Source organism: Hemiscyllium ocellatum, chromosome 10 (assembly GCF_020745735.1).
Source record: "Hemiscyllium ocellatum isolate sHemOce1 chromosome 10, sHemOce1.pat.X.cur, whole genome shotgun sequence".
NCBI lineage: Eukaryota > Metazoa > Chordata > Chondrichthyes > Orectolobiformes > Hemiscylliidae > Hemiscyllium > Hemiscyllium ocellatum.
The window spans coordinates 68,130,760-68,154,926 of NC_083410.1; the positions used below are offsets into that span (position 1 = coordinate 68,130,760).

The 24,167-nt window shown below is 37.5% G+C and overlaps 1 protein-coding gene across 2 annotated transcripts in view; it reads left to right on the forward strand.

Annotated features, from left to right (window-relative positions):
• scaf8 (SR-related CTD-associated factor 8) overlaps positions 1-24,167 on the forward strand; it is a 136,123-nt gene that overhangs the window by 93,678 nt on the left and 18,278 nt on the right. For both annotated transcript variants that reach the window (XM_060831571.1, XM_060831572.1), the window contains 9 exons: positions 2,452-2,588; positions 3,775-3,948; positions 8,924-9,003; positions 13,916-14,033; positions 16,751-16,879; positions 17,955-18,073; positions 18,208-18,401; positions 21,488-21,588; positions 23,264-23,377. In XM_060831571.1, coding sequence (XP_060687554.1) covers positions 2,452-2,588; positions 3,775-3,948; positions 8,924-9,003; positions 13,916-14,033; positions 16,751-16,879; positions 17,955-18,073; positions 18,208-18,401; positions 21,488-21,588; positions 23,264-23,377 — 1,166 coding nt within the window. The remainder of the gene's footprint in view (positions 1-2,451; positions 2,589-3,774; positions 3,949-8,923; positions 9,004-13,915; positions 14,034-16,750; positions 16,880-17,954; positions 18,074-18,207; positions 18,402-21,487; positions 21,589-23,263; positions 23,378-24,167) is intronic.

The window sequence follows — 24,167 nt, forward strand, 5'->3', positions numbered from 1 at the left end:
TGAATGGAGTCAAAACATCTGGCCTCTTAGTTGTTTGGCATGCATAAGATGAATAAAGGATTGATAGTTTCAATAGAAATTATTTATTCTGCTGCAAGGTTCCAAATCAGATTGGGAAAAGAAGTGCCCAGCCTTAAAATTAGAAAAAGGCATTCATAAATGTTGGCAGATCGCAATTAAAGCTGAGTCCATAAAAGTGATCATCACTCCTGCCTCGAGGTGAATCATGGTGGGAACAGACAGTTGGTTTTCACCTCCACCATTAACCTTAAGGTTCCAGTGTCATATTTAAAGGACTACTAGATAAGCATTCGTTTAAACCAAGACTCTGAGAATGGATGGCTGTAGCTGAATGTTTTGGCCCTTCCATCTTTGTATGTTTAGCCTACTATCCTTGACCAGGTGGACAGGCTTTTCACCCATGTTTGGCCACCTTGTCTTGCCTATTGCTCTCTCATTGCCTTTCTTCAATCATTCTCCATGCCTTGAATAACTTTGACTATTGCAACCCAAGGCACATCCAAACTGTCCATACAATTCACTTCAAAGTTTAGTCTGTATGGTAATTTGTTTGGTGTGTGCAGTCGGGATTGTGAGTTACGAAGAACTTAACTGATGTGTGGAGCTTAATTCTGCCAACCTAGTCTTTCAACAAGCATGCATGATACACAAATACAAACAAAGGACTTGGTGACACTTGCTATTGGGAAAACCTAACCAGTCTTTACAGTTTGGAACTTTCATCACTTCATTGGGAATGTAATATTTGGTTCCATGTACAGTAACATCCCACACCAACTTTGCTTCCCCTTCCCGAGAGCAGCACGAGAGTCCATCTGAAGTGTAGAGGAAATCTGGAACACTTATTCCTCAATCAGCAGTTGAGGCTACTTCAGTTGAAATTCTTGAACCTGAGCCTGAAAAGTTGTTGTTAAGCAAGGATGTTGGGTTAAAGCACCAAGGTTGACAGATGGAGTTAAGATGTGGATCAACTATGATTTCAGTGACTGATCGGATAGAATAGAATTGAAGCACAAAATGACATACTCCTTCATAACAACAGACTACTTCTGTACTGTAAGTTAGACACAACATTTTCTCAATGTGACATTTTCACTTCAGCCATGAGTTCATTGATTGAGATTCCACTCCAGAAATTTACATGCTTAACCTAGGCCGATGGTTCAATGTCATTTTAAATGTGCTGCGGAGTCTTTCAGGTGAGCTGTTGGAAGCAGAGTCCTACTTGCCCCTTTAGGTTGACTGAAAGTATCTTATGTCACTTTTGAGGAGTAAGGAAATTTTTCCAATTCACCCATCCGTGTGTCTCTTAGTCAATTACTAATCGTGATTATCTGCTTGTGCTTTGTGACATCTTGGATGTTGACTGCCAATGAGCATTGGTTAGTACAAATTGATAGATACTAAAGAAATATTTTACTTCTTGTTAAATAGGTGCATGCATTTATGTTTTAAGACTTAAGTTCAGCAGGGATTACTGGTCAGAGTGAAAATAATCAATGCAGAAATCAGGAATGCCATTTAAAGTGCAAGTTTGATTAAGTTTATTCCAAAAATGTGAACTTTATATATGCGGTTCCTGTAAAATCTTATTTAGTTTAATTTGGTAAAGTATTGGTTAAAGACTAATGTTGGAAAAAGAGAAATTGATCTTGAACATATACTTCATTGGCAGTTGCCAAATACACAGCAGAAGTAAGTATTAAGTTGTATTTAAGATATGTTGTGTGATTTTTCTCAAGCATTCAGTGTCTCAGTAGGCCCTTTTAATGGGGTGTCTAATCAAGTGTTAGTTCAAGTGTTTCCTGCTATTCACAAACTCAGTTCCTGCATTTTTGAACATCTGATTTTATTGCTTCCACAAACCTCTCTCCAATTAGGTTAATTAAGAAATGCCATTCCTCACTTCAAAATTCAGGCCTTTTTTTTAGATTAGATTAGATTACTTACAGTGTGGAAACAGGCCCTTCGGCCCAACAAGTCCACACGACCCGCCGAAGCACAACCCACCCATTCCCTACATTTATCCCTTTTACCTAACGCTACGGGCAATTTAGCATTACCAATTCACCATGTGGGAGGAAACCGGAGCACCCAGAGGAAACCCACGCAGACATGGGGAGAATGTGCAAACTCCACACAGTCAGTTACCTGAGTCAGGAATTGAACTCGGGTCTCTGGCGCTGTGAGACAGCAGTGCTAACCGCTGTGCCACCGTGCTGCCTTTATTGAATGCATTTTTAGAGTTCCATGTGTTTTAGGAGAAACCCTATTGATAACATATGCTGATTATTAATTATTTGTACAGTGGTTCATGGTTCATTTTGTGTAAGAAATCAGCTAATGCATTTCATGCAAAAGTTGGCCTTTATCAGAACTGTAAATATCGACAATTGCAATTTGCATATGTGCAAATGTTTTATTTTCCAGGAACTCCAGCCACCCCTGCTACTCCAGCTAATGTCATGCAAAACTTACCTGATGCATGGGCCTCCATCTCTCAGCTGTCAAACACAGACACGATTGCTGCTGTTGCACAGCTTCTGCAGAGTCCCCAGGGTCAACAGGTGTGCTACTCTTTGCCATTTTTTAATGTATGTGAGCGATAATTGTTGATAGCAGTTGCAGACCTTTTGAGGCTCCTGTGTGACAGTGGTAGTATTCCCATGTCTGGACCAGAGGATCTGAGTTTAAATTCCACATAACATGTTTGATCAAGAACCCTGTTTCTCAATGAAGCATATCTTAATGTACGAATATATGTTAATATTGGTACGTTTGTGTCGAGAAAGCCTAAGTCTTAGAAGTCTGATTGTGGTCACATGTAGTTATGTTTTGTCCCCAGTAGTGAAACTACTTTCCATTTTGGAAATATGCCAAGATGGAAGGATCCAAGCAACAGATCATGCTGAGTGTTAGGTCTTAATTGTAATTTAATTTAGAAAAAATAGGTTTGCTTATTTTTGTTTCTTGCCTGGATAGAGGAATTTTATCTAGATAATATCAAGCTGGCTAAAACTCTAACAATATAAATGGTTTAAAATATTTTATAACATCCTCGCTGGCCATGCTTGATTAGCTATTTTGTAAATAAAATGCAAGATGGAGCAACTGTTGGAAATCTGAAGCTAAAGCTGCCGTAGATCTGGCAACATCTGGGGACATGAGCTCTTTGGGTGCATATCTTTCAAAATGCACCATCTCTTTATGTTTTCCCTTAGAAGCATCCCCTCAGTGCAGTGCAAGCACAAAATTTTGTGACTGTTACCAAATTGACCTTATCCATTTCCTGAAAGCTCGTTTTGGTTTGGGGAAGACAAATTTGGTTTAATTATTACGTATTTGGAAATCGTTCCATTTTTTCCCAGTCATGTTCCATACCATTTTCTTTTACCTTGCCTGAGGCATAGTCAGGTTCCCTGCAGCCAGATGTTTGGCAATGTTACTTTTTAAAAGCTTATTGAAAAGTTGTTAGTGTACAAACATAATTTAGACTGACTTTCCTTCAGTTATTTCAGCTCTTTGATCAGGAAGGTTATCTAATGCCTCCACACAGTTCACAGTTAGGGTACAGAATTGTGGAAAGTTAGGTGCTTTTGTGGTGGCTATTCTATTTAAATAATATTAGTTCAAGTCAGTGTCATTATTTCTATATACTTATGCAAATGTTACAGGAGAGAAGTGGTTATTTGTAGTGATGATTCATTGATTTTCAATGCAAATGATTTATTTTTCATTTCCATTTATCTCTAGCTCCAGCAGTTGGTGCAAAGTCTTCAGATGCAGCAGCAAAAACCTCAGCCTTCTCTGCTTCAGGCTCTTGATGCTGGGCTTGTAGTTCAACTACAGGCGCTTACAGCCCAGCTTACAGCAGCTGCAACTGCTAATACACTCAATCCACTGGAGCAACGACTCAATTTTAATAAGGTATTGTGATGGAACCAATTATGTTAGAGATATAACATAACAAAGCATGAGGCAGTATGATTCTAACCATTGGGTGTGGTACCAAAAATGTTCTACATTGACTGTTCAGTAAATGAATAAAATATAAAGTGTTGTGATATTTAACTAAGCTTTAATACTTTTGTTTTTAATATACATTAATTGATTATTGATATTTCAAAATGCATAGCATTTTTTAAACATAGTCGTCTATTTTCACAATTTCCCACTAATCATTAACACTAAATGACAAATGGTTTTGCAGGTTTACAGTAATATTCTTTTGGTTTGAGCATACCACTGTTCGCACGCACTGCTTTCCATTGTTCATTTCCAGATAGTCAATCTTTTTTACCTTTGACATCTAGGTAATGTTTTTGCTCCAAGTTTTCCATTTTCTGATAGCCATACCCTTAATTGGCCTTGACATGGCAGACTAAATTGGGCTAGAAATAGGATGATTCTAAAGTGAGAGGTTAAAATGCGGGCTTCTGTTTCTAAAAAACAATTACCCAGTTTTTGCAATAGAGTCAGCAGCAAAGGTTGAGCTATATTGAAAAGGTTTTACAATCTATGGAAATTTAAATCCTTTTGATCAATATAAGCACCCTCTCCCCCTGCCTCCCCTCATCATTATCTATTTTTATGAACAGAACTTAAAAGCCATATCATTACAGAATGAAGTTGAAAAAAAGACTTTTTCCATTGGAGCAGAACCTATTAGATTTAATAGTTTTTAAAATTCTGAGAGAAGACATTAAACTGAATAGGGAAAGCCCATTTCCTCTGGTTGGAGATTACATACATATTTTAAATTTGCCTTTGTGCCGTTGTGTACATAATCATTCAATTCCAAGTCTTTATTCATTTCACTAGCCTATGTCCTAATGCAAGAGCAGGTAGATGTGTGACACAACTATGCAAATCCCTAAAACTATTGATGCTGGTTGATAAAGACATCACAAATCACAGGCTATGCTTACCAGGAAATGGAAATCTTGGAGCAAAAAACATTACCTAGATGCTAAAGGCAAGAAACGGTTTAATTTCTGGAAGGAAAGAATTGAAAAGTAGAGCTATTATATCAAGTTAGAAATATGGTTGGACCACACTTGAGGTGAATGTTGTTGACAGCATATTATGCAAAGGCCAAGTACAACAGTTAGCACTATTTCTTTCCTTTTTCATAAATTTGCCCCACAATGAAGAACTTTTCTAGGTAGGTGATTGGTGATAGTCAATTTAATAGAAATTGATCCAACACTTGAAAAGAGAGAACTGTTCATAATATTAACTAACAAGCTGACTGAGGTTGTCAACAGTTTACTGGGAATAAGGTTTGGAGAGGAGGATGTGTGTCTCATGGCCTACATAAATTCAAAAAGGATATAAAGTGATAAACTAGTGAAATCTAAGAGTTTAGATTTGGGGGAGGATGTTGAGAGGAGGTTTGACCCAGTGACATGGTTGAGGCAAATGATTGGAGCATCTTGATTTCAGTGACAAAGAAGTCTTTGAGCATCTCTCGCTTTGCGTTAGAGGTAAGGATAGGAGACAGGTATAAGACGAGATTTTCAAGTCTGGCAAGGTGCTTAAGAAAGATATTTGCAGCAATGAAAAGAAACTGGGGTCACCTTTGTATTCCAGGATGGTTCTGAAATATTGAACAAATTTCATAGCTTACCTGTAGATAATTGTGCTTTGTGTAACCTAGCTAGATGTGGTGGCTGGCTAAACCTGTTACGCACCCTGTCCTCTTTTCCACGAATTTGAAGTTTGTGGAGTTAAGGTCATATCAGGCGAAATGACTAGGATGAAAGAGACAAGTTATTTTCTGAGGGACTACGGCATCACAGATAGACATGAGGATATAGTTTGGTAAATCAGTAGTTGCTGAAAAGTTCTGGTAGACTAATTGCGAGGTCCAGTGTTGATGTTTTGAATGAAGTTACAGATGAACTGGGAAGTTAATTTGGATGTTTAGTACTTTAAAGAAAGAACTTCCTCAATGTTCTCTTCACCTATAAAATTATCTCCTGATTTAAATTGCATGACCAATCAAAAGAGACATGAAAGAAATATCCACCTACCTGTTTTCCTGTGATGCCACCTTCAACCCTGACATGTAGAAACAAGTAGAAGGAGCACTCTGCCACCAGTTTTTATCTCCCACTGCTCTTTATCTGCAGTTTGCTCTTCCAATCCACTTCTCAGTGGTGCTGCCTTTCTGCAAGATGATGGGGTGGTCATAAATATGGGTTAGTGATTTTACTGGAATTGAGTGATTTAGAGAAGATAAGAGGACTGTTAACTCAAAAAGAGTACAATAAGTTTAGATTGAGGTTAAAATGGTTTATTATGGCAGGTTGGTGTTTAGAAACTGAGGGGAAAGACACAAAGATGTCTTGGTGAGAGAATTTAGATCATGTATAGAAGGGCGGTAGAGAATGAGCTAAGATGAGTAGAGCAAGTTGAGGTGCTCATTGGAGAGTGAAGTGTTGAACGGTCTGGTGGTCAGGCCAAGATGAGATTTGCTGATTAGTGCCTAGGACCCGAAAAATCCCAGGGCATAAAGACCAGCATCCCAGAGAACCTAAGGAAGTGGCTCTCAAAATAGTGGATGCAATGGTGATAATCTTTCAAGAGTCCGTTGACTCTAGAACATTTCCTATGATTGGGAGGGTAGCCACACTAAATAAAAAAGAAGGTAAAGAGAAATTGGGAATTATAGATTGGTTAGCCTAATATGGGTAGGAGGGAAAATGTTAGAGTCTATTGTAAAAAATTGAATGGCGGAGCGCTTAGAAAACAGTAACAGGATTGGCCGGAGTCAGCATCATGCTTGACAAATATACTGGAATTTTTCAGTGCTGTAGCTAGTAGCATTGATAAGGAGGACCCAGTGGCTGCAGTTTATTAGGGCTTTCAGAAGGTCCCACATAAAGCGATTAGCATGTAAAACTAAAGCACATAAGATTGGGGGAAGAGTGCTGACACGGATAGAAAACTATTTAGTAGACTAGAATAGATTAGAGTAGGAATAAATTGGTAATTTTCCAAGTGGTAGCCAATGACTAGTGGGGTACTGCAGAGATCAGTGCCTGGACCCCAGCTATTCACATTATAGATGAGGGAACTAAATGTAATATCTACAAGTTTGGAGATGACACAAAGCTGGTTAGGCATGTGAAATGTAGAGAACACAGCGATGCTTCTGTGTGAAATGAACAAGTTAAATGTGTGGGCAAATGCATGGTAGCTGAAGATAAATGTGAGGATTTCCACTTTGGTAGAAAAATTAGTAATGCAGATTATTATCTGAATGGCAATAGATTGGGAAGGGCTAGGTGCATCAAGACCTTGATGTCCTTGTACATCAGTTGCTCAAAGTAAGCATGCAAATGCAGCAGACAGTGAAAAAGCAAATGATACATAGACCTTCATAGCAAGTACAGGAGCAGGGATGTCTTGCTGTAACTTTACAGGGCATTGATGAAACCACACTTGGTATACTGTGTGCAGTTTTGGTCTTCCTATCTCAAACTATGGAGGGAATGCAACAAAGGTTTACTAGATTGATTCCTGGGATGATGGGACTGCTATACAAAGAGAGCTTGGATTAGTTAAGACTATATTCACTGAATAGCCTACTCCTTTTCCTACTTTGTGTTTCTACTTGTCATGTTGCCACCACACCAGTCTTTAATGCAGAACTGGAAGAATATCTTGCCAGATGGGGAGACTCAATTAAAAGAAGATATATTATTGCCACTCAGCCAGGTGTCTGTATGAGTACGATGTCAACTCATTAATCCATAACCAGTTAATGGATGGTAAGGGCCTAGTTCACAAAAAGGAGGAGTTATAAAAGCTGAGTTCATGGCCCCTACAGTGGGAAGAGTGAGATGTACAGGAAGGACTGACCCTCAACTGGCACACTGGATGGGAAGATGGACAAGAGAGCATGTTGGGGCAATTAGGATTTGTGCTTTTAATGAGTAAGTGCCAAGTGCGTCATTGAGCCTCTTCTGTGTTTTAATCTTAGAAATAAACCCATAGCAAAATCCTTTAAGATGAAACAAGGTGTGGTTTGTTAATAAAACATTCATAGCAACAGCTTTGTGCTTCATTCTGTCTGTCTCTCGCACTCATACTCACCTGCGTGCGTGCGCGCACAAAAGAACAAAGCTTGAGAGAAAGAGGGAAAAAGGGAAGGGAAGCTGTTGAAATTTTGAGTGCCTAAAACAGAAGTCGAAGATCTTGGTATGAGTGTTTGTGACTTGAGTCCAGAACGTCCATGTCCAAATGGGAGTCTGTCATCTGGTTGATCTTGCAGCAATTCTTTTCCTTGGCTGTGTCACCTTCATTTGCAACCCTTGAGAGGAAGTGGTCCCTTAATAGTACAGATGAATGGAATCCATCTTGTGATTCCCCAGTGCAAGCACAAATGCTTGGAGCATTCAGTTTAGCTAGAAATCCGTAAACTGAAATCTTCAGTATTTAGCCAAACTCTCTAAAAGTTTGTTTAGCCTTTATAGTTTCACTTAGTATACAGGGATGGGGTAAGTTCTTTGAGGGAAAAACTATATCTTCAGGACTGAACATTTTCCGAACAAGCAATGTTGCTTAATTTTCTTTATCATATAGTCTCCAACGTATGATTTGGGGATGAAGCAGGAAAGTGGAATTGAGAGTGTCAGAATAGATATGATCACTTTGAATGGCAAAGTACACTGAATGGACCAAATAGCCCAGTTTTGCTCCCATGCCTTGCCTTTGTTGGAATCAGGCTGTTATTGTCAACAAACTGTAGGCAGGCATTGCCATAATAAATTAATTTTTGTTTTTAAAGAAGTGTCTGATTCTAAAATAAGTAGCCATTACAAATAAAACAAGACCTGTGCTGAGGTAAGGCTAAGTTGTGAAATGCTGAATTGAGTTGTATGTTTTGTTCCAGAAACTCCTTGATAGATTCGAGTATGAAGAAGAACAGGATCATTCAGAGGAAACAAAGAAAGAAACATCTGCATCCCAGCTGTAAGAAATCATCTTATTTGTAATCTTCCCTATGTTATAACTGAATGCATATCTTGCTCCTAAAATTCTTTGAACAATTTCAATTGCAGTATCATAGAGTCAATATGACACAAAATGAGGCCAATAACCACTGAGTCTATGCCTGGTCTGTCGGCTAATCCACATAATTTCCTTCCTGCATTTCATCCACAGTCCTATAAACTTATTTCTCTCTAGTTCACTTCCAATTTCCTTTTGAAATCATTCTCTGGTTCCTCTTCAAAAGCAAATTGCAGATCATTACCACTTTCTGGGTTTAAAAAGATATCATCCTTACAACTGCTGATAATGTTTTGTCCAAAACCTTAACGCAGTGTCCTTAGTCCTTATGTCATTAGTGAATGGGAATTGTTTTTGTCTACATAAGCCGATAATAAATTTGCAAACTCGGATCAATACTGCCCTCAATTTCCTTTGATCCAAGGAGAACTGCTTCGCTTTATCATTACTGCTGTGAGGCCTGGAACCATCCTGATAAATTTTCTCTGCACACTGTCAAGGACTCTTTATTCTTCTTTATGTGGGGTCACCAGAACTAGATACAGTACTCTTATTGGAGGATGTTTAGCATAGCTTCCTGTCTTTTGCCTTCAATACCCACATTTTAGGTGCCCACGATCCCACAAGTTATGCTAACTCATCATTCACTTTGTCCTGTCACCTTCAAAGATTTATGCTTATCAACATCCATATTCCTTTGTCACTCTTTACAATTATGGTGTTTAGTTAATATAACAGTTCTATTAGTTCTTCCAAAATTTCTCTATTAAATTCCATTTGCCCTTTTGTGCCTGTTCTGGAAACCCATCTGTATTCCGTTGTAGTTGCATAGTTATGTATATGAACAACATTGCACGGTGTCTTTCAGTCTGAAAAATCTGCCTTTTACCATGGCTGCTTTTCTGTCCTTCTACCTTGCCCAAGTTGACGCTTGCTGTCCCCTTCTATGAGCTGTGTTGTTGACTAGTCCTTTTTGTAGTAAATAGAAATATGCTGATGAAAAGATTTAATTTCAGTGCTTCGTTCCTGACTTACGAAGTGGAAAAGTATAATAGTTTGAACAAGAGGCATTGGAGCCAAGAGCTTGTTAGTTGTGTTTCCCACCAACAAAGTGCCATGGGTTTTTCTGAGTTTCATTTTTGGTAATATCATTTTTCAGTACATCATGATTTTCAGGGATGTTTTGCTGGCTATAAGCAAGAGAAGGCATATAGGGGCTATGACAATGTCTTGGACCCTTACTATGGTAGTAAACTTTAATTTGGATGCTTTGCATTTCTGCCCCTTACAGTCCACATTCATCAGTTCTGTTTTTTATAGGAATGAGTGTTGTAAGATTGGAAATTGTTTGGAAAATTGGATATTGGGTTGTTAGAAATGATACAGTTTTGATGTGTTGGTGTTAATTTTCCAAAACTTATTAGATTTGGGGAAGATTCCTTGAAAAAAGTTTGCAACCAGACAATAAAAGGAGTTCCACACAACTTTAAATGGGGGGCTGCTTTGTCTGAAATATGGTGAAACTACCAATTCCTGGGAGGTTATTGTTAACAGTACAAGATGAGTTTTGAATTGATACTTCTGTATAAAGATTTCATGCTCAGTTACCTTGTGTTCTTGAAACGTAAAAAATTCTGTGAGCACTTGAAACATATTTGCTACTTGCTAATTGAACAGGAACTGTCAAGAATAATAAATATAAGCAAATTTTGAGAGGTTGATATAATATCTGTATGTATTGATATGGGAGGGATAATTTTATGAAACTATTGCCATAATTCTTGTCATCTTTCGATTGTTTTAAAAGCCCATCTGGTTCACTAATCTCTTTTGTAAAGGATTTCTGCCGTCCTTCTGGTTTAACTGTGACTACAGACTTACAGCAATGTGGTTGTCTCTTTACTGCCCTCTGAGCGTTAGGGATGGGCAATAAATCCTGGCCAAACCAGTGACGCCCACATCTGTGGAGTGAAATTTAAAAACTTGCCCCTTCTCCTGAATCACTACCTTGAAGGACTTAGTGTTGGCTGCATCACATTTCATTGGTCCATTGAACAAAGTAGTATTCAGCTTCCCAAAAGATGCCTGGCACATTCCTTGGCGCACCTTTTTGACGTGGAACTGTCAGTGGAGCAACTGTGGCACTGGACTTTGGTAGAAATCTGAGATAAAGCCCATATATTCCCAAAAATGTTATTTCCTCTTGAACCTTAGGGTCAGGAAACTCCACCATTGCTTGTATTTTTGTTGTTTTTGCCCTATTATATGTTCTAGAAATTTTTATTGTCACCTTTGCAAATTTAGTTCTGACTAGGTTTACCTCTAAATCAACTGTTTGTAATTTCCAAACCAAAGCTTCCAGTTCTTCCAAGTAGTGCCCCAGAATCAATGTAATTCACAATTAAGAACAATGGCTACTTAGTTCGTCAATCTCTAGAAAGTTGCTGGACGCAATTTTTTGCCTGAATGGAATCAATTGGGATTGGAACTGAAACATTGGTCTAGTGCAACTGAAACATATCTCTTTAGTGTCATTGAGTCACACAGTACGGAAACAGGCCCACCAGTCCAACTCCCCCATACCGACAAATTTTCCCAAACTAGACTGGATCCATTAGCTTGCGTTTGGCAAATAGATACAGTTTATTCATATACATTTCCAAATGTCTTTTGAGTGTTAATACTGTAACTGCCGTGCCATTTTTTCTTGCTGTTCATTCCATATACTCACCAACCTCTGTGTGGAAAAAGCTGCCGCTTTGAAATCTTTCCCCTTTTATCTTAAACCAGTGCCCTTTTGTTTGAAACTCTCCTTCCCAAGGGAAAATATCTTTGTCATTCATTTTATCAATGCCCCTCATGATTTTATAAACCTCCATATGATCACCCCTCAACTTACTACGCTCCTGGAACAAATGTGCCAGCCTATCCAGTCTCTCTTTATAACGCAAACCCTCCAGTACTGTAATAATTCTGTAAATCTTTTCTGTACCCTTTCCAATTTAATAATATTCTTCCTATTGAAGTGCAACCAGAACTGTACACACCACTCCAAAAGAAGCATCAGCAATGTCTTGTGCAGCTGCAACATGATGTCCCAACTCCTATATTCTGACCAATGAAGGCAAATGCCCTCCTCACTACTCTTGTCTACTTCAGCCCAACAAGTCCACATCGATCCTCTGAAGAATACCCAACCCAGACCCATTTCCCCATCTCTATTACTCTACATTTACCCCTGACTAATGCACCTAACCTACACATCCCTGGACACTATGGGCAATTTAGTACGGCCAATTCACCTAACCTGCATGTCTTTGGATTGTGGGAAGAAACCGGAACGCCCAAAGGAAACCCATGCAGACACAGGGCGAATGTGCAAACTCGACACTGACCCTGGTTTGAATCCCACTATGGCAGATAGTGAAATTTGAATTCAGTATATAAAAAAAATTAGAATTTAGAATCTCATGAGCATGAAACCCTTGTGGGGGAAGTGTCTATCTGGTTCACTAATATCCTTCAGTGAGTGCAGAAGATAAGGCTGAAACATTTGTAGCAGCCTGTAGTCAGAACAGCTGAACAGATGATCCATCTCTGCCTCCTTCAGTAGTTGCCAGTGTCACAGATGCCAGATGCTTCAGGATGAAAGGTCTCCATTTGAAACATCAACTTCTTCACCTCCTAATGCTGCCTGGCTTTCTGTGTGCTTCCAGCCTCCTGTTTGTCTACTTTGGATTCCAGCATCTAGTTTTTTTTTAAATTTCTACATAAGGATATAGATAGGTAAAGTGAATAGGCAAAGATCTAGCAAATGGTGTACAATGTGGATAAGTGTGAAATTATCCATTTTGGCAGAAAAAATAAAACCGAAACATATTACCTAAATAGTGAGAGGTTATAGAGCTCTTAGCTACAGAGAGCTCCTCTGCATAAATAGCAGAATGTTCATGTGAGGGTACAGCAAGTAATCAGGTATGCGTTGTTGTATTGTGAGGGGAGCTGAATGCTGGAGTAGGGATGTTACCTGGAGTACTGTGTACAGTGCTGGTCATGTGCATGTGGATGGATGTTGATGCATTGGAAAGATGTCAGCGAAGGTTTGCTAGTCTAATACCTTATGAGGAAAGACTTAGCTTGTATCTTGTATAGTTTAGAAATTCAGAGGTGACTTAATTGAAGCACTGTAAGATCCAGAGTAGACTTGATCAAATGGCTGCTAAAAGGAGGTTTTCTCTCAAGTGAGAATCTAGAACTTGGGATCATATCTTAAAAATAAGAATCACCCATTCAGGATAGATATGAGGAAACATAAAAACAAGCAACAAGAGCTTCTGCAGGTATAGAAAAAAGGAGAGTAGCTAACGTAACTGGGTCCCTTGGAGGGTACAACTAGGGAATTGATTGTGGGGAGCAAGGAAATGGCAGACAATTTAAGCTAATATGTTTCATCAGTCTTCACGATGGAGGACACTATAAGCATCTCAAAGATAATAGATGAGCAAACTGCTAATGGGAGGAAAGATCTTGTAACAGTCTCTACCAGTATGTGACAAAGTAATGAGACTTGAGGCAGACAAGTCACCAGGACCTGATGACCTGCAATCATGGGATTTGAAAGGAGTGATTTTAGAGATTATTGGTCAAAATATTCAGGCCCCACTGATTGAAAAACTGCAAATACGACGTCCCTGTACACGAAAGGAGAGAAACAAAGCAGGAAACCATTGACCAATTAGCCGAACATTTGTCATTCGGAAAACATCCTGTGTTTTCCTTTGAAATGACAAAAATGTATTGTACTTTGCGACAGCGTCTTATATGAACAATGGTACTTCAAATGTATGGTAAATATTATCTCTTTGACTTACAGACCTCTTGTAACTGAGACCATGAACACATCACTTTTTCAGCAACTGGCTGAGCAATTCCAGCAGCAAAACTTCGAGCAACTTCGGCAACAGATATTGGAGCAACAGCAGACACAGCAGGTACAAGAAGAAGTATGAGTGATTACTGTGAATATAATTTAAACAAACCAGGTTCATATCCAAATCTGAGAGGAGGTATCATACTTTTAAAGTGATGTCACTGCAACGTTTGCATCTGTTAATACGTCTTGAAGCAAGTTATATTTGGACCTTAAAGGGCCTACATTGTTTATGTTTATTTGAATCTCAATTAAAAACAAAGTATATTTATCGAATTGTTTCTTTATAACAATGATTACACATTATAAATTTATGGCACGTTGTACATCTGCAATCAAATCAGACACTCTGCAAATCATCATTCATGCTTTACTGCCTCTAATGTATGAAGCATAATTATATTTCATTTGTATCGCCAGCCCAAGTATAGTCTTTGAAAGGTTTTGCCATGTATTTAGTACTTATGGAGATTACCATTGAGGCAGATTTCAACAATTTAACTATAAATTTAGCATTCAATGTTAGAACTTAGCAGAATAAATGTACAGAATATGAATATATGGTATATTGGATGCTGAGAGCTCAAACACTACAAGCCCCAATGGTCGATATAAAAAGGTGGGGGGGGTTCGCTTAAAACAGAAAAGCAAAGAAAGAGCATGAAAACACTGACACGCAAAATAAAGGAAACACTTTTTAAAAGTATTTTCAGTAGCACGGAAAGAGTGTACCCCATTAGGAACCAAAGTGGAAAACTGCTTGTGGAACTAGAAGATAGACAAGGTTTTAAGTAAGTACTTTGCATCCGTATTCACTATAGAAAAGAATGAAGTAAGTGTAGAAGTCTTAATGATACTTGAATAAATTACATTTGAGAGGGAGGAGGTATTAGTGGACTCAGAATTGGATAAATCCCTAGGGCCAGATAAGATATGTCCCAGGCTCTTGTGTGAGGCAAAGGAGAAGATAGCAGAGGCTTTGATAATTTTAAATCCAATCTGGACACAGTTGCCGAACAACTGGAGAACAGCTAGTGTGGTTGTACTGTGCAAGAAGGAAAGCAGGGCTGAACCAGGAATTCATGGCTGTTGAGTGGTGGAGATACTCCTAGAAAAAGTTTGAGATGCAAAATTAATCGCCACCTGGAGTGGAATGGATTAATCAAAGCTAGTAAGCGTGGCTTTGTCGGGGAGATTATGTCTGACTGGTTTGATTGACTTTCGAGGAGGTATACGGTGAGAGTAGTGCAGTGGATGTAGTCTACATAGACTTTGTAGTATGGGGGTGGTCAATGCCAGAAGACACATCAAAGCAGGTTATAGTCCAACCAGTTTATTTGAAATCGCAAATTTCTCACTGAAAAAGGAGCCGTGCTCCAAAAGCTTGTGATTTCACATAAACCTGTTAAATTATAACCTGGTGTCATGTGACCTCTGACTTTACATAGACTTCAATAACGTTTTTGACAGGGTCTCGCATGGAAAACTAGGTAAGAAGTTAAGGGCTCTTGGGATCCGAGGCAATTTGGCATGCTGGATCCAAAATTTGCTGAGTAGCAGGAGATGTGTGTGATGGTCAAATACGGTTTTTGGGACTGTTTCCAGTGGCATACAGCAGGGTACAGTGCTGGGTCACTTTCTGTTTGTAGTGTACTTGAATGCCCTAGACATTAATGTAGAAGATTGGATCAGTAAGTTGATCAGTAAAATTGGTGGTGTGGCAAATAGCAAGGAGGGAAGACTTAAGACTACAGGATGATAAATAATGGGCTGGTCAATGAACAGAACAATGGTAAATGGTATTTAATCCAGAAATATAGGAGGTACTTCGGGAGGAATAACAAAACCATGGAATATATAATGAATGGTAGGGCCTTAGGATGTGCAGAACCTTGAAGACCTTGGTCAGGTAGACCAAGTAAAAATGGCATATGGGACACTTAGCTTTATTAGTCGACCCATTGAATAGAGCAGGAAGGTTAAATCCCTGCTGGAATACTGACTGCAGTTCTGGTCACTGCAGAAAGAATGTGATTGCACTGGAGAATGTGTGAAAGTGGTGCACCAGATGCTTGAGGTTGGAAAGTTTCATCTGTGAAGAGAGACTAAATAAGCTCGGGTTTCTAAGGGGCACAGAAAGAAAGAGCCATTTCCCCTTACGACAGCAAACACTAAGCGGCAGCTATAGATGTATGGATAGGAGGCTTAGAGGGGATCTAAGGGAACTTTTCTTTTAGAGGATGGAGGTTATATGGAACTCACTGTCTGAGGCATAAATCATCACCATAATTTGGGACTATTTAGACAAACACTTGGTAGTTCTACAGCATTGCAAGGTTTTGGGCCCCCAAGCTCTCTGAAAACTTTGATTAGAGTAGTTGATGCTTGTTGACCAGTTTATTTGAATTCTAGTGTTAATGGTTTGTGCTTGTCATAATATGCATTTCATGACCATCAAATTCATTGTTTTGTAGCTGACAATCTATAACTTGGGAGAAGTAGGAAGGACTTTTTATGCATATTTGAGAATCATGGGATGAATTGCAGTCATGTATGTTTGGCTTTAATTGTTTGAAATGCATCACACTAAGTAGTACTCATACTGATGTCATAAAGCTCATTTCATATGTGTGCAAATTATTATGCTTGGACATTTTTGTTTTGTCCTAGCAAAGAAAATCTATACACGCTGTATTTTTATAACTAAAAGGGCTAATGGGCTTTCCAGAAAAATGCTTTGTGTTCAGATTTAAATTTATGAATTAAATTACTTTGCAGAATGCAACTTTGGACAATCAGGAAGTAAGTTTTGGATCTGAACAGTCAGTGACCCCTTCCCAGAGCAGCACTCATCAGCAACAAGAGCAAGAGGTCAGAGTGGAGGATCCACTTGAGCAACAACAACAGGTAGAGAGACAATTTTATATAATACCATACTGAACGCATTCTAGAAATCAGCTTTGATGCGCATATTAATGAATAAGTATTAGAACTTTTTGCTGAATACTGAGAGAATAAAACTGGCTTTGTATTTTGTTCCATAACTAAAATCAAAGTAATTAATCTTGGAGCGGTTGCATCATGTGTTTACGAGCTTCTCTTAAATCAAGTGTATAGGAAATATTGAATGTCAATTATCTTGACAAGGGAGAAACCAGAAGTGGAAATTAAATATAACAGCCTTTTTACTCCATATATTGTTTTTAAAAATCCATATATACGAGTGAGCTCAGCATTAATTTCACCTTTGTTAAAGTTTACTTTGCAGAAGGAGGCTGCTTGAGCAGTCATCAATATCGGTCCTTAACTAGAGTTATCAACATTTCCCTCCCCTTGTTCTTAATCTTCCTCTGCTTCACCTGTTTACGAGTTGTAAACCTCCACTAACCCCAAACAGAGTATGCGTAAAGAAGTTGACTTGAAGCAGGGTGTGTCACAGCCTCCTTCTGTACTATGGTTCTGTTTGACCTACCATGCCTCCAATTTCAATACCTTTCCTGGTGCAATGGAAGTAAGTTCCAGGATCTCAAATAATTTGAAAATTGTTGCCTGAATGCTTTGTGAATATATTCCCAAGTAATAAAATGTTGGTATTAAGTAATATTTATTTTTTCTACTTCTCGCCATTTTGGAGGAAGGAAATTATGTAGAGAATGGTCATGCAGGTCAATAAGTATTGTATTTTGACAGTATTAGATGGCATATTTCATTGTTTGTACAATGTGGTATTAACTACTTGAAGCATGTGGAAACTGATGTATACTCATTCGTAACACTGTATGCCAGAAACACCATGCACTTGGAATTAGAAAATGCAGTTGTACCTGGCATTCCCTCATTATATTTGGAGCATTCAGTGTTAATGTCTACAGCAGTCAGTCTTCTCATTTGGTCTAGAGTCATATGAGCTAAATCTGGCTTATACTGTTGTCCGTTGAATTAATTGTTATTTATGTTTTTAATGATGCCATGGGTTATTAAGGATATGGATATTGATGCACCTGATGGTCAGGACCTTATTGAAGAAGAAATCTTTCAGCATGAAGAAAAAAAGCCTTTAGTACGTTCAAGATCTCTGACACACTCAAGATCTCGTTCAAGGTGCGATATTTATTTACTCTCATTTGAAGGAGTTCATTTAAAATATTAATCAAATATATTTGACATAGTTTGCACATTATAAGGAATTAAATGTAATATTTGAAAGCTTCACATTTTGTATAATTTTTGATTAGATCACCTCGAAAGAAAAGATCCAGATCCCGCTCAGGGTCTCGCAAGCGGAAACATCGGAAACGCTCTCGCTCAAGATCAAAAGAAAGAAAAAGGAAGTCGTCTCGATCTTACTCCAGTGAAAGACGAGCAAGGGAGCGTGAAAAGGAACGCCAAAAAAAAGGTCTACCACCTATCCGTTCGAAAACACTGAGTGGTATGTAATTTAAAAATGGATTAATTTCCTTCTGTGTTTGAATGTAATTGACTGTGTAGCAAAGTTTTCTTTTGTTTTTATTCAGCATCTTCAGGACCGAAGATGGTTATAATGCAACAGGCTGTACATGTAACAGAGTATTTTGGACAGAGCTGAGAGATTGTGAAACTTGCTATGTTTCTTAACTATGTTCATAATATCCCAATCTGTCCCAACTTCATAACAGAATGAATAGCAACAGTTTACATGTTACAGCAGACAATTAGTTGTATCAACTAACATTGCTAGTTATCCATGATAAAAGTCCTGCACCTTATTCATGAAATTCTTTATGGCAGACATAAAATGAGCAGGATTGCAAAGCTGTAAAGATAATTGTTTCTGTATTGCAGTTTTTTTTTCAAATTGTACTGTAAATAACAGATCAATAATTAAGGTGTCCTGAAACATAATGTTAAACCATAATATAAGAAGAATTGTGAGGATTCAAATTGAAAGTTTTTTGTGGTGTTAGCTTGCCACCAAGAAGACAATAATTTAAATGTTTTCTTAACCTTGTGTGGCACTTGTATATCAATGTTGTTCAATATTTTATATAATAGACCCATGGATTATCAGGTATCCAAATATGCCTAATTGCATTTTTAGTTAGTGTATGAGAAATGAATAATGGATATTGACATTGGGTACTCATAAATTATATGGCAAATGGTGAGATGAAACTAGTGTGTTTTGATCATTAAAACTTTACTTCCTTGATAACTTGATGTGAAGTAAATATATACTAATCATTTTCCTGCATCAAGTGTTTGTAGGGTAATTTTCTGCAGTAACTCATGTGTTTAAAGTAGCCTTTGCCATGATACTGAGTATCCTGCAATTTATACAAGACAACACTTAATACATTTTAGTGAGTAAACTGAAGAAATATCAGTGACTTATAACAAGGAATAATGTGTGTTATTTGACATAAATTTGACAAACTCCTTACGTCTATTCTTTATACTTTTAAGTGGTTTTCCCACAATGCCAGTTACAGTTTACCACGTACAGAAAACAGGTTTAAAGCCTAAAAGGAATTGTTCTAGTTCAAGTTCTATTTTTACCAATACTTGCTATTCTGGTTGTCCAGCTGTCAACAATATCCTCAAATAAAATCTATTTGTCAAGAAAAGACCAAAATTTATGTAGCACATTTACAACAGCAGCATTTTGGAAAATGTTTTACAGCTGAATTCTTTTAGTATAGTCAATGTCGTGATGTAGGGAACTGTGTAATCGTCTGCATCATCTAAGCTCACCCAAACAGCAAATAAATAAATTGTGTGATGTTTATTAAGCAAAAACAAATTGACCATATAGCAGAAATACTCCTCTGCTCTTTTTCAAAATAGTGCAATATGATCTTTTACACTCACCTAAAAGCTGTTAGGGACCTTTCTTTAATATCTTATCTGGAACGTAACACCTCTGACAGTACTCATTACTGCAGTGGTGTGTAACCTTGTTTCTCTGCTCAAGTCCTTAAGTGGGACTTGAATCCATAACCTTATGACATTGAAAGTGCTACCAACTGAGCCAAGCAGACGTATAATTTTTTTAAAAATTCATTACTGGGAAGTAGATGTCACTGGCTAATACTGCATTGATTTCCCATCCTTATTTGCTCTAACAAATTTGGTAATGAACTGCATTCTTGAACCGCTGCAGTCCTGAGTTTTCCTACAGCTGTGAGGCTTGTTAGGCCATTTCAGAGGGCAGCTAAGAGTCACCACATTGCTCTGGGTTTGGAGTCCCATGTAGGCCAGAACAGTTCAGGGTTATAGATTTATTTTCCTATAGGATATTCATGAACTTTTTTAAAAAAACAACAGTTCACAATGTTTACATGGTCACCATTAGAGTAACTTTAACTGTGACTTTGTCTTTTAAGTTCACGTTTTATCATTGGTCTTGTAACATTTAAGCCCATATCCCCAGTGTGCTAGCCTTCAACTCTGGATTAATAATCCAGTGACGTTGCTGTTGTCCCATGGCTTCACCCGAATTTTTTTTAAAGTCTTATCTCTTAATCAAGATTTTGGTCACCTGCCCTGATATTTTCTTGTGGCTCCTGTTAAATGTGTTACTGAATACAAGTTGTTGTATGTGTAATGATTTGGAGTTAGAGGAACGATGGTGTTTAGCATTGACACAAAATTATTGGGTTGACAAATGGCCCACATGACCCAAAAATAAATAACAATGGAATGGGCATTCTGAATGTTGGATGCATTTCACAGTTGGGATTTAGTGCTCCAAGTTTGGGTTAAGAACAAAGAATGGAAACATCTACTTATTGAGGGAGCTCTGTATCACAAGGCTAAGCAACATTATTCCCTGATAGTGAGAGACCAGGTAAATAAAGGAAACCATTGAAAACAGTGGTTAGGCCAAATTCAAGATATTATATGCAGTCTTGAGATTGCTCATTAAAGAAAGAACATTCACCATCATTAATCATAGATTTTCCAGGTAGATGCCCAGGGTTTCTTTTAGGTGTCAGTTGTGGTTTATTAATAGCACTGTTGTTTTTGAGTCTGAAGCTCTTAGAAGAGACTTTCCAGTCTTTTACTAGGAGAGCGCATCGCTATTGGAGATGTCTCTTTCAGATGCGACATTAAACTGAAGCCCCATCTGCTCACAAGGAATTTTAAAATCGCATCATGCTTTTGAGTTAACAATTCTTTTTCCTTTGACCAGTGCCATGTTTATCCCTTAGCATAATCACCAACACACACAATGTGGTTATTATCACTTTGGCTGCTAGATTTTCTACGCTATAACAATGACTGTACTCTATAACACAAGTGCTCAAGTTGCCTTGCAACTTTGAAGGGCCGTGAAAATAGTTGTATTTCTAATCTCATGTACTGGCACAGATTTTATTTTGTCATTCCACTTTGTTGTGTAGAAAATTCATCCTCCTATTTTACGCGTATTCCTATTATAATAAGTGAAAGCAATAGAGTTAACAGTAGCTTTTAATGTACATTGTGATTTCTTTGTAAGTTCTTATCTTTGTTTATTTCATACCTGCACTTCAGTATGCAGTACTACACTGTGGGTTGGTCAGGTAGACAAAAAGGCAACACAACAAGATATAACCAATCTCTTTGAGGAGTTCGGCCAGATTGAATCAATAAATGTAAGTATTAATTTGTGGTACTGTTTGTGTAACATTTGACTTTTTAAGTACTTGATTTTTAAATCATGTTTTGCGCTCTGAAGATAGATAAACCAGCCAATAGGAAATTAATATTTGTACATTAGTCTGATTATATTTTCACTTGTTGATCAATTATAACTGATCAATTTAAATAGAAGTGTAGGAACAACAGTCATAACATTATAGTAATCAAGGAATGCTGAAATACCAGTGATGCAACATTAATATTACGAGGCAATTTTAGAAATCAGACTTAAAATACCTTTAAGGACCTTTCCAAATGTATGATCGAACCTGTTGCTTTTCACTGGATGGAATTTGAATGAGATATTTTTAAATAATGGGTACACGTGTAAGAATGTTTAATGTCTTAATTGATTTTGTATTTGGTGATTTTTGCTATCTGGTTCAAACCCTTTTAATATGATTAATGTTTCAGGAAATTTTCCCTTTTCAGCAAATTGTTTCTATAGATTCTGAAAAATTCAAAGATTTACCACGTTTGATCAAATTAAACTTCATTGATCTCTCTCTCTTGCTTGGCTGAACAATTTCAAACTAAATTCAAGCTGATTTGAAAATAAATTGATAGTATTTTGGAGCTGGAATCCATAACGGCTGGTTAAAACAGAGAGGTAGTGGGAACTGAGCAATTTGATAAATGAAGAATAAAAGATGACAGAACCAAAATGTTATGTTTTTATATTGTTACATGTTCTTTGTTTTTAGGAGTATGAAATGTTAATTTTTTAAAAAGGTTGCCCCTTGATCTCTGTATTCTTAGTGTATTATATAAAGTAATGTATGTTCTTGAGGTAAACCTTCAATTAAAAGAAATGGACAAACTATTCTAAGATGAAGGCATCTTGAGTCCAAAACATTTTTTTAAAGGAATCCTGAATAAATAAGCATCAATCAAGGTAATGTAAGAAAATCCATTCCTTGAGCACCATTCAGAAATGTAGCCTCATTTTTGTTCTAAATAAACATAAAATGATAAAGCACAGAGTAGTAGTTGGATTTTTAAAGGTCCTATCCCAATTAATCTCATCCTGCTGTATTTTCATGCAAATTATTCCATTTCAAGAATTGAAAGTTGTATATAAATCTGCTTTTACCACCTTTTCAGACAGTGCATCCCACATCATTGTAATTTTTCTTTAAAAATCCATATATTCCCTTTGGTTCTTGTGCTAATTACCTAAAATCTGAGTATTTTTACTGACCTACCACTGAAAGCAGTTTGTCATTATTTAATCTGTCAAAACCCCTCAATAAAATTCTCCTGTTAGTTTTTTTAATTCTAAGGACATCAACCCCAGTTCATCTAAATGCTCTGTGTCACACCAGTACTGTCTCTTTCCAGTAAATCTCTGTACCCAGGGTGCATTTTCTAAAATATGCTGCTGAGAAGTTTGACACGATACTCCGGCAAGGTCTTGTATGTGCATTCTTGCTATCACTTTTAAATTGAGGACTTCAATATTGCCAATCGCTTTATTAAGTGGTGCTTTGTCTGACTACTTCAGGGACGGTGTCTCATTAAAGTAATCTAATCCCATTACTTCATAGTTAGTCTATTAATGTGAAGTATTATTGAATGCAGAGGGAAGGTTTTAAATGTTTGTTTCAGTTATTGTTATATCCCTTCTAGATGATACCACCTCGAGGATGTGCATACGTTTGTATGGTTCATCGACAAGATGCTTTTCGTGCTCTTCAGAAACTAAGCACTGGATCCTTTAAAATGGGGTCTAAAATTATTAAGGTGAGTTTAAATTCTGAACAAACAACTATTAAACAAGCCATTTTCAGAAATTGAAAATAATGCAAAACAATGTCTTTGGCTTGTATTTTTTTTGAATAAACACAATATACTTGTATAAAAGAATTATTAAAAATGATACCACTTTGGAATTTTTGTGCATTTTTGGTCTGGAATGTCTCTGTTCACGAGGAAGAGTGCAGAGCAGAGCTTCATTAACTCCTAATGCCGGTACAAGTGAAATACATGAACAATGATTTGTCTGCCTATCTCCAGATTTGTTCCATGTATTATTTCAGAAATAAATTGTTTTCCTCTTAGATTTTGGATCAGTATTAGAGGAAGATTTTGTTTTGTTGAACGGCAGAATGTATTTAGATACAAAATCCTCTGCTGGAATGTATTTCCAAGATGCATCGACCAAAGGAAATCCTTCTTCAACAGTAACTTAAGATCTTTATTTTGTTTCCTATTAGCAGGTTCCAAAGAGTAGCATATTTTTCATTAACAGTTTTCTTGTCACTAAATACTGCTTTGTCCTGTAAGTGGGAAAGTGGGACACTTTTATTCCACTCATGAGATATAAGCACCATTGCCAAGGTCAGCACTTGTTACCCTTAAGAAGATAGTGTTTACCCCTTTCCTTTGATGACTGCACTTACTGTGGGCGCATCCACACCAGATTGTTATAGGGAGGGAATTCCAAGTTTTGACCCAGAAATAATGAAGGAATGGCTGTATTGTTCCAAGTCTGGCCAGTGTATCCCATGGAAGGAAACCTGCAGGTGGAAGT